We start from the raw sequence: 11,317 nt of genomic DNA, 5'->3' as shown, positions 1-11,317 counted from the left end.
TCCTGTTGAAAGAATATTCAATCAATGATTTCAGCGTCAACATTACACATTAAGAGACATGATTTGTAGGCATTATATTGTTGTATACTATTAACTTGAATGATGCGAGTTTGTTCACTGATTATCCTTTACAATTTTAACGATTTTGAATGATATACTCTATGAATTTAAATAAATAAATATCGTTTTGTTTTTGTAAAAAAATGTTCAAAAGAAGTTTTAAATTTTCTTGTAAAAAAGAAAGTTTTAAATTTTAAAGTTTAGTTAAGAAAAAAGAAACAGAAATCTCTACTATAACAACAATGATATGAAATAAAATAAGAGAGAGAGGGAGTGGGTGAAAAAAATAAAAAAGAGAAAAAGTTCAACATTTACTTCTTGTACAATACAACTAAGAGGTCACATACACACACACACAACACAGAGACCTTCCTTCCTCTCATTCTCTCTCTTTCCATTGCACCTTCCCTTCTCCTTTTCTCTCTCATTCATCAGATTCCTTCAATGTTCTTTTCTCTTCCATTGGATTGTACAGATTCCTAGCTAAAACACCCACTTATCAATCTCTCTAATTCTATTCAATTTGTGCATGTTTATGTGTAAAAAAAAAGCACTTTTAAGGACTTAAAAACAAAAACTGCTTCTGGGTTTATTGCTTTTTGCTTTTTTTGTTCAAAACTGTTTCTGGGTTTGTTGCAGAATTAAATTTTCTATACCCACTACTGATATAAGCCATAAGTTAGGCTTAAAAAACAGTTTTTTTTAATTGAACTTTTTCTTTTTGTTTATAAATAAGTTATTTTTCTGCAATTTTTATTTGCCCTTTTGTTTGAGGAAAAGATTGAGACATGGGAAAACAAGGACCTTGCTTTCACTGTGGAGTTACAAGTGAGTTCTTGTTTCTCCAATATACAGTTTTTTTTTTTTTGCTATTTTTTTTTGGAGTTATTATTGATAATTTTGTTTGAAAAAAAAATAAAATAAATTGTCATATTTTGATTGATTCAAAGTCTGTTTTGCAACCTTGGCACTGATTGTGATATTGATAAAATTGAGATATGTGTTGCTGGCCAACATAAACAAATAATATATTTTGTTGTAATGTTGTTGTTGTTGTCTAGTGTTTTGGGATTGGAAGTTATTGATAAACTCTATTGATTTCCTACTTTGATGTGTTTTGTGTCACTTCTTTGTTGTATTTTTTGTTTTTCTAATTTTATTGACTGTGTTTGAATCATAAACAAATGTAATTGGAGCAAAATTAAGCTCAGAATCTGTTGAATGCATAGGCAGAACATCTATTGATTTTATCAAAAAGAGTCAACTCATAGTTCACTTATTTCACATTTGGATAATAATGTGAACATAAGAAAAAGAAAAGAGGATAATGTGGATTTGTGAAATGTCCATTGGTTAATCCACTCATGTGTTTTAAAAGGATTATGTCAATTGCCATGATTATCCTTTATCATATTTTGAAGCTTTCTGAATTTGATTTTGAAACAACGATTTTTTTCGTGCTGATCACCTCAATAGAACTAATCCTGCAAGGCTGCAACTCTTAAACATTTGAATGTTCATTGTTTTTCTTATAAATTTGAAAACAGTTTTCAAATGTTGAAGTCGTTGCTGTTGGTGTGCACTTCAAAATTTAAAATGATTCATTTAGGTTGCTTTAACATTGATGCTGCGATACTAGGCGGATAAATGCTAAGCCTTTTGGTTCAAATCCAAGCATTGTCTTACTTACCAGTATACATGACCTCTTAAATTGAGTTCACCCATATTTGCTTGATGAATTTATTGCATACCGGTATCTTCTTTTCCTTGCAAAAGGGCGTTGCTATGCATCATATAAAATATGTAAAATATCTAGTAACAGGAAGATATTGGACAATTTAAGCAGGAATGGCTTGTTCCTTATGATCTTGAATACTGATAGACGATGATATCTCAACCTTAAGATGTTTTCTGAGTTCAGTTTTGTGGTGTATATGAAATTGTGATTGTTAATTGTTTATCGGTCTTTCTAATTGGAGACAATCTCTTTTCTTGTGTACAAGAGGGTTGTTAATATTGTATAGATTTTCTAACAAATAATCCTTGCAATAGGCACACCACTTTGGCGTAACGGGCCACCCGAGAAGCCAATTTTATGCAATGCATGTGGATCTCGATGGAGGACAAAGGGAACACTTGCAAATTATACTCCTTTACATGCTCGGACAGATACTGTCGATTTTGAGGATCAGAGAGTTTCAAGGTTAAAGATTGTATCATTAAATAAGAACAAAGAAGTGAAATTGGTTAAACGAAAGCAGAACTATGATAATGCTTATGCTGCATCTGGATGGTTCACCCCTGAATATAATCAAGGATTCCAAAAGGCTGTCGATGAGGATACAAGCAATAGATCAAGTTCAGGGTCAGCCATCTCTAATTCAGAAAGCTGCGTTCAATTTGGCGGCACCGATGCTAGTGATTTGACAGGTTGGACAATTGCTGTTTGCTGATTTCATTGAAATTTGTTTCTTCATAACCGATCATGGCAGCATTGTCCTTTCAGTTGAAATACTATAGATCTTGATGACATCCTATTTGTTTGAGCATAATCAAGAAGTGCATAATAAAATGGGGACAAAATGAAAAAGAAAATTTGTCGAATTGCAAATGAACATATGAGGCCTTTGTTTCCCTAAAGGAAGACAAGTTATCATTGCTTCAAAGTTCTGGCTGTGCATTATACTATCAAGCTGCTATTGTGATTAAAAGAATCATTAAGTGATTTAAAGTATTTTGTAAATGAAGGTCAAGTTGTGTCTCAAAACAATTGCAATGGCACATTTAAGTGTGTGTGTGTGTGTGTGTGTTCTTTTGATGATACTTTTTTCTGAGTAAAACGTGAAGATTTGCATATATGAGGATACTTGTCAAGAACTATTTCTCTATTATTGTGCTAAATTTTAATCTACTGCAGCTCAAAAACAGGTATCCTTGTTTCTTTAATAAAAGCAAGTAACTCTAATAACAATAGTTTGGTTAATTTAGGTCCTTCTCGGTCAGTAGTCTGGGATACTGCGGCGCCTTCAAAAAAGAGAACATGTGCCGGGCGTCTGAAGCATTCTTCTGTTGAAAAGCTCACACAAGACTTGTGTACTATTCTCCATGAACAACAGCAATCCTGTTTCTCTGCTTCTTCTGAAGAGGAACTTCTTTACAAAAGTGAAACTCCGATGGTCTCTGTTGAGATAGGACATGGAAGCATGCTTATTAGGCATCCTAGCTCTATAGCTCGTGACGAAGAGTCTGAGGCTAGCTCTCTTTCAGTTGATAATAAACAATGCCTAATGAATGAGGCATATTCGTGTTATGGTTCAATTCCCATGCTTAGTGATTACACTGGCATGAATTTCTCTTCTCAGGGAGTTGCAAAGGTCAGAAACTCTGCTGGCCCAAGACTGCAACAGGAGCAGCTTGTGTGGTATGTTTCTCTACATGTGTTTTTAGTCTTCAATTATTGCTAGTTAATTATGCAAGAATATCAATGAATATTATATAAACAGTTTGTGTAAAGATTTTTTACACTATCAATCAATCATAATTGTTATGTCATTAAATTTTTTTACTTCAATCATAACCACTACTAAAGTTACACATATGATTGATTGTGATTTGTCGAAAATGTAATGCGTTTTACATTGATAGTATTCTCCTGAAGTGGTACGAAGATCTTAACGTATTTATGAATAGTCTTTGTACATATGGCTTAGTGAAGAAATATTAGAGATAAAACTGTGGAATTTGTTTTGGAGAAGTGATGATAATTGTGAACCTTTAAGACTTAATAGTTATTCCTTTTTGAAATTTCAGGGACAAGTCTCAGCTTGAAAAACTAGAAGTTCTTGGAAATCATGATTCATCACTGTGCTCAATAGATTTAAATGTGAGTTGCATGTGTATTCTTTTTTTTCCCTCTTTTTATGGATTGTTTGGCATAAGTTGACAAAAACATTGATTCCCAGTCTTGTAGCAAGTACTAAAACCATTTTTATTCAAATCAAATATTCTATCCTAACATGGTTTGCTGCAGTGTTGTTTGGCTTTAGTTGTTTGACATATTAATATAATGTGTTTTGGAATCTTTTATTAAATAATTTCATGCATTACTCTTGGGACTTTCTGGATAGCAACTGAATTTTAAATGATTTTTAATACTGTTTGGGAGTAGGCAATGTTTTACATAAATGATATGATCATGATTTTGGGTTATGTGTTCTTGTCATCTTCTACAAAGCATTTATAATTAGGATTTAATTTGTATACTTACTGTAATTTTGTTTTACACATACATTCAATCACATTTCACCATATAGATATTTGTGGAGATGTATTAAGAACTAACATAACAAATTGACATTATGGTTTGATTTAATTGGATGCACGCTTTTTACACCATCAGTGCATAGCAATTAACCTCTTACAATTGTATATTGGTCGGTAAAGCTTCATGTCATATGATATATCCATAAAATTAATGAATGCTGAATGCAATATCTGTCATGTTTGGTTAGGATGTAGTGAACTACAAGGAGTTTTCAAGAAACTTGACAAATGAAGAGCAGCACCAATTACTGAAGTATCTCCCCGTGGTTGATACTGCTAAATTTCCTGATAGGTTAGAATCTGGTTACTTATGTTTGATCAAAATTTTATTGATATTTATCATCAAACACTATTTTGATTTTGTTTTGTAAGTTATAGTCCTTTGACATAAGTTTCAATTTTGTCTCTCCGGAATAGGGAATAAAAGTTATTGACCGGCATTGTTGTATGTGCAGCATTAAAATTATGTTCGATAGCTTTCAATTCAAGGAGGAGTTAACTTATTTTCAGAAACTTCTCGAGGAAGGTGTCTTTGATATCTCTTTGTTTGGAGGAGACCCTGAAGACTGCAAGACATGTAAAAGGCTTGCATTATCTAACTTGTCAAAGTCAAAATGTGTAGAACACTATAATTTTCTCAAGGTTTGTGCTGGATTGTTGTCTAGAATCATGCTAATGCTTTTGTATTGATAATTGAATTTATAATGTTGCTTGTCAGATATCACATCTAGGGGTGTTTGCAAAAAGAATTTGTCAATCTTATTGCTCTTATAGATGAGATGAGAGACAATCAAATTTGACTTGAGATACAATTGGAAAACTCCTGAATAAATATGAATGATATGAAAGTTTTCGAGTAAAATATTATTTGTAAAAGCTTAACATATTTTGTTTGGTTTGGATGTAGTTGGTTTCAAAATTTGTATCTGGAAACTAATCCTATCCTTTTTTATTTTTAAGAGTTAGTTTTGCCAGTTTAGATTGGATTAGTTCAACTCTAAGTGCATTCTTCTACGAGTGCAGAAAGGTGGAAACAAAGCTGGAAAACGTAATGATATGGAATCTCCTGCCGTGGCATCAAGTAATGTTGCGAATGTTAAGAGATTGCGTGTCAGCCAAAATCAAAATTTTCCAGGTTAGCAAAATCTCTTGTCATCAAGAAATAAAACCGAATATGAAATTATTACAAAATGTTGAATATATGTTGAGCCTTTACTTTGAAACACATCAATGCAAATTATTAAAATCCTGTGTTATTGTTATCAGTTGTTAACTAGAGCTTTTCACAATTTAACTAAAGAATCGTCCATCTTGCAAATTTCAGAATTGAAGACAACAATGAGGAGTCCCAAAAGGGTGATAGTAAAACCTGGCACTGGTGGCAAAGAAGCTGTAGATGGCTCTAGCATCAGTCCGAAAAGCCTATTTGCATTTCCTCGCAATGGTGGCTTGCACATGCTGGATTCTTTAAACTTCGTTGATGAGAGTTCGGATCAGGATCTGCTGCTAGAGTTTCCATCTAACAATTCTTTTCCACAGGCAGAGCTCCTGCTCCCAAATTCTAGCTTGGTTGCTCAAGGAAGCACCAGTAGTAGCTCAGTATACTCGCATGTTACTCGTCCTTGAATAATCTTTACTAGGTTATACCTGGAAGAGTATGTACTATGGACATAATTTTATATTTGGTTACGGTCCACATGTTTTGCTTGTGTCTTAAACACCGAAGTCCTTGTACAAGAGATACGATGGCTGTGCTTTTGTTTACTTGCAACCTTATTGAGCTTGGATTGCCAAGGGATGCAAGTTGGATGGGCTATTTTGTATAGGTTGATGATAGATTGTAACATATATATAGCACAAAATGCGGAGTGATATTCTCCAGTGTTTTGTATGCAATTGTAGCTTTTGTAGTATGCAATTGCAGCTTATATTTTGTGAATTATTAGACACCCTCCTTCCACAGAAACACCATTCATCTGAAGAAATAAATGGATGAATAGCTTTATGAATGGATAGGGATGAACTAGACAATTATTTTGGCTGTAATTTACTTCCAAAACATGACATTTTACGATTAGGATTTTAGTGTTTGGTTATAAAGAGTTTAGTTGGCAAGTGAGGAATTGTTTTGCCTCAACATATTAAATGTCACTGCACTCTTTGAATAGCAACGGAGTTGAACTTTTAGTGCTTGAATTTTAATGCATTTATAACATACAATCCTTAAGATTTTAAAGTATTTTTTATAAATTTGTATGAAGACTTAATAATGTAGTATTGACTCTCCAAGTGGAGGCAAAAATCAAACAATTGCGCGGGGGGACGACGACGACAATGATAATGAAGTGTATGCTGGTTCTGCCGTGCCAAGAATGAATTTTGGTAAAATTGATTTAGTTAAAAGTAAGTTGAACTTACTAAATTCATTTATGTTTGAATGCATTCACAATAAAAGTGATTTTTGTTAATTCATATTATTCGATTAATTTAGGTAAAATTTGTTTTTGCATGTGTAAGTATCAAAATGGATAACTCGATTTAAAACTAGACTAGATATTTCATTTCCTTGTAGTTTTCTTTTCCTCGTAAAAAAGCATGATATTCTTAATTGAATATGCAAAAGTGATTTATGTTTTATAGAAACCTTAATGGAATATTACAAGATTTCTCTATCAACAAAAAAATATTTTAATTTTTTTGATATCTTAATCTAATATACTCCCTCAAGAGGGAGTCAACTAATTTTCTTAGAATAGTAAACTAGTTTAATTTTAGAGTTTGGCAACCCTTGCTAGTATATCAAATTACATCTTACATTCCACCTTAGATGTATTTGGTGGAGGTATTGCAGAGGTCTGTCTCAAAAGAGAAATGATATTTTACGATCATTTTTTGACAACTTTTATGACAACTTTCTCTCTCATATTCACATTATGTTTTTAATTTCTCTCCCTATTACTTTGGTTTTTGTGTCAATACTTCCTTTTCTTTGTACAATTTTGGTTGTACTAAAAGTTGTCACATAATTGGTTGTTCAAATAACACAACTCGTCTCAAAATACGCCTCTATATACAAAGGCATAGTAATTTAGATCACAAATACACATTTCATGAAAGTTGTTGGGCTTAAAGTTTGGAGAATGCGAGTTTACCGAGTAGAATTCTGCTCTTTACCCAAATGGTTTTGCTCACTCCCAAAATAAAAGTCCAAAATGCCCCTACGCAACTTAACTTGCACTAGTGTATTCTGAGCTTATGTTAAGTCACGCTACATGACTTAACATGCGCTAGTGTATTATAAACAGAAATACACTAGCGCAAGTTAAGTTGCGCTGCGCAACTTAACTTGCGCCATTGTATTCTGAGCTCATGTTAAGTCACGCTACGTGACTTAACATGCGTTGGTGTATTATGAACGTGACTTAAGTCACGCACCACTTAGCACTAGCGCAAGTTAACCCACGCTAGTTGAGTGAGTTAACTTGCGCTAGTTATAATAGAAACGTGACTTAAGTCACGTTGCATGACTTAATTCTGATCTAAATTAACTTCTTAACTTTAATCTAAATTATTTTATTAACATTATTCTGAAATTATTTTGTTTACATTAATCAAAATTATTTTCTTAAGTTTATTCTAAATTATTTTATTAACATTATTCCGAAATTATTTTGTTTACATTAATCTAAATTATTGATTTGATATTATTCTTTAAATAAATACAAATATTAATAAAAGTAAATACAACATTAGAAAATAAAAGCAAATATAAAATAAATGAATAAAATTGATGCATATAACAATATCTTATTTTATTAATAATTCATACATTACAACAATTGTCATACAATAATTTTGAACTTATTCACTAAACATCCAATTGAATTTGATAATAATGCCACTCTGTTATATTCCACCTTAAAACATTTCTGCAAATATTGTGACATGTGACTAAGAATTCTTTCAAGTTCATAAGCTATTAAACAAATGTTGGTGAATAGCTTTATTACATCTCCAACCCAGTCCTAAAGGTACCAACACTGAAATTTTGATTTGCAAGTTACAAACTGCACAGAATGAATCTAGAATCTAGACATTATTATACCTTTAGTTAGGGGTGTGTGATAACAAGAGCAAAACAGAAGCAGTTTAGTTGCATGCAAACTATCAATGGTTGCAACATACATTACTTTGGCCTTCTGGAGCTTCAGAGTTGCATGCCTTGAGCAGCAAGGCACTATATTATTGGCATATATCCATCAAATCTTGCCATCCTTCTTCCATAAACCCCATGTGGAATTGATGGATTGTAAAAGCCATAGGTATTCTGGGACCGACCTAACAGAAAGGGAATTTTTCTGATCTCATGTTAAAAACTACCTAAAAAATCTTCAACTAGAATGAGATCCCTTGGGAAAGCTACCTTATGTTGAGGATCCATCCTTCTTCTGTTACCCACATTGTAAAGTTTTTCCAGATACTTTTACTAAACCCATTAAAAATTACAAGACTACCAGTTCAGGAACTAAATGCTATATATATGAGCAGGGGTGACAATTTACACAAATACACGAGTCATGGTTCCTCTTGAGACTTGTGCATTTGGAGCATTTATGCCTTATGCTTAACAATTCAATCACTTGGGCATCATGTGTTGGATTGGACCCTATAGATAATGAAGTTTTTCATTTACAGAATACAACACAAACTTCATTTTCAGTTGAAGCATCAAAGAAGCATCTTAATATAATAACAACAAAAAATAACAATTCTATGAGCTATCACATTGTTGTGTCATGTAATTCTTTCCAATATAACAAAGCCAGCATTATCTGTTCTATGTATTTGGTAGCAAATGGATCAAAGTTTTGACCTGCAGAAAAATTTGGAAATATAACCAGCTACAGGAGCATATATAAATTTAGATCATAATCACAAAGGTGGTTAATATTAACTCAAGTTCTTAACCACAGTCACAAATGTTAGACAACATTCAAAATACGATCGAAATTAGAATCACTACCATACAACATCATAGTTAGTTAACATCAACAAGCGTCACAGAATCGATTGGGAATCCTCAATGAAAGAACCATCATTGTCCTCAAACAAACAAAAATCGATCAGCTTCATTTCCTCCACTCCTTATCATCGAAGTTGAAGAGTTGAGATTTCATATCCTCAGGCCACCAACTTGGACGAGGAAAAATAACACCAGAACGCTTTGCTGTTTCCAACACAGTAAGACCATCATCTTCTTTTTTATCAGCAGTCTCCGCGAGAAATTTCAACACATCAAAAACAGAAAACTTCTTTTTCTCCTCAACCCTCTGAGATTCTGATCCACTTGCAGTTTCTTTCTCCGAAAGACTTCGGATTGAGTCTGGCAGCATACGCAGCACCGGCTCCTCACTTGACATGTTCCCCTTAACCAAGTTAACAATCCCACCATCTTGAACAACTTGAGTTTCAGCATTTTCTTCCTCGCGCATTCCAGAACCTTCTCCCACCTCACAACATGAATTGTTCCTCTCATTCAAGTTAACATCCCCAGCATTTTGAGCAACTTGAGTTTCAACATTTTCCTCAGGGACCGAGTTTTCGTCCATTGGAATTTCTCTGCAAGAATCATCATCATCATCATCATTCACAGCATCCACATTCACTTGCTCACCACCCACAGCATTTTTTGGAGGCAGAGAATCTTCTTCAAACCCTAATTTCAATTTTTTTGCCGGAGACTCACCCAAATCAGAAATATCCCTTTCCAAAACCCTAAATTCCTCAGAAACAACACCACGCGAGTTCTCCGGAACAAAACCAGCATCAATTTCATCCTTCAACTGACCATCCTCCTCAGAAAACCCTAAATCCGAATCCTTTCTACAATCCACAAACTGAGAACTATCAACCGAATCAACGAAAACCTGAGACCCAGCGTCGGCCTGGTTAACAGCACAGAGAGGAACATCGACGTCGGAATAGTGAAGTGAAGCTTCCTCGGGCGGAGTGTGAAAAACGTCTTGAGGGTTGTCTTGGGTGTCGGGAGCAGAGAGCATGACGACGGAGGCGGAGGAGGCAGGGATATCGGAGTTAGCTTGAGATGGCATTTCGTGGTGGTGGTGGGGGGTGAGTTTCTCTGATGAAGGGGGTGTGTTGTAGCAAGCAAGAGGTGTTCTTGGGAAGTGGATACACGAGAGTGAATTCTTACCAAACCAATATAAAACTCTATTTTCCCTCCTTTTTGGGGTTTAGGAGGGATCATTTTGTTTATTTATTTATATTTTGAAAATTGAAAAATCACCTATTATTACTTTTTTTTTTTTTATATATTTAGTTGTGGCCTTTTTTGACCAAAAAAAAATTTGTGGATTTTGTTTGTAGTACATTTTTTTACCGTAAAGTCCAACAAAAACATATTGTAAATAAATATTTGAGACTCTTAAAAATTTAATCTAGAATTCAATCTCTTATCGATGCATATGCAAAAATATTTGTTGGAAAAAATCAATCATTTAAATAAATCTCAATTATTTGAGTGGATCCGTTAGCACATGAAAGATATCTTTATTTAAGAAAATAATATCTATAAAAAAAATTAAAAATAATAATGAATAAACAAATAATATCCCATTAAATTAGTTCTCTCCTAAAAAATTCATTAATAAACTTCGAACCATATGGAAATTTTAAACGTTATACATGTTTTTTTTGAGTAGATGAATTATACATGCTTTAGATACTACATTTTATATAATTTTCAAACCATAAGAAAATTTTAAACGTTATACATGCTTTAGAGACTACATTTTATATTTAGATATTTAACGACTAAATTGAAGAGAGTTTGATAATTTAGAGATAAAATTAATGATCTTTTCAAACTTTAGAATAGTGGATTTATATAAATTCGTGCAACCTAAAAAAGGTGGGG

The 11,317-nt window shown here is 33.2% G+C and overlaps 2 protein-coding genes across 2 annotated transcripts; one reads left to right on the top strand and one right to left on the bottom strand.

Moving 5' to 3' along the window:
* Positions 1 to 381: 381 nt before the first annotated feature.
* Positions 382 to 6,619, top strand: LOC146901384 (GATA transcription factor 26-like). The gene is made up of 8 exons (XM_085734947.1): positions 382 to 888; positions 2,113 to 2,490; positions 3,049 to 3,481; positions 3,871 to 3,943; positions 4,572 to 4,675; positions 4,839 to 5,025; positions 5,407 to 5,518; positions 5,708 to 6,619. The coding sequence occupies exons 1-8, from the start codon at positions 849 to 851 to the stop codon at positions 6,007 to 6,009; spliced, it is 1,629 nt and encodes a 542-aa protein (XP_085591073.1). The 5' UTR covers positions 382 to 848; the 3' UTR covers positions 6,010 to 6,619.
* Positions 6,620 to 9,267: 2,648 nt separating this feature from the next.
* LOC146901383 (uncharacterized) lies at positions 9,268 to 10,592 on the bottom strand. Its single transcript, XM_085734946.1, has one exon. It carries the CDS (start codon positions 10,491 to 10,493, stop codon positions 9,513 to 9,515), a length of 981 nt encoding a protein of 326 aa, XP_085591072.1. The 5' UTR covers positions 10,494 to 10,592; the 3' UTR covers positions 9,268 to 9,512.
* Positions 10,593 to 11,317: the final 725 nt, after the last annotated feature.

This window comes from Medicago sativa, chromosome 8 (assembly GCF_051527215.1).
Source record: "Medicago sativa cultivar Bolivia chromosome 8, Bolivia_mono, whole genome shotgun sequence".
In the NCBI taxonomy this organism is placed as follows: Eukaryota; Viridiplantae; Streptophyta; class Magnoliopsida; order Fabales; family Fabaceae; genus Medicago; species Medicago sativa.
The sequence above is the reverse complement of the archived record's forward strand: the minus strand, read 5'-3'. Positions and strand labels throughout refer to the sequence as shown.

Coding starts and splice junctions, on each gene's coding strand:
- LOC146901384 (XM_085734947.1), top strand. CDS start 849: ATGGGAAAACAAGGACCTTGCTTTCACTGTGGAGTTACAA. Junction 3,944..4,571: donor TGTGCTCAATAGATTTAAAT/GTGAGTTGCATG, acceptor ATGTTTGGTTAG/GATGTAGTGAACTACAAGGA. Junction 4,676..4,838: donor ACTGCTAAATTTCCTGATAG/GTTAGAATCTGG, acceptor TTGTATGTGCAG/CATTAAAATTATGTTCGATA.
- LOC146901383 (XM_085734946.1), bottom strand. CDS start 10,493: ATGCCATCTCAAGCTAACTCCGATATCCCTGCCTCCTCCGCCTCCGTC.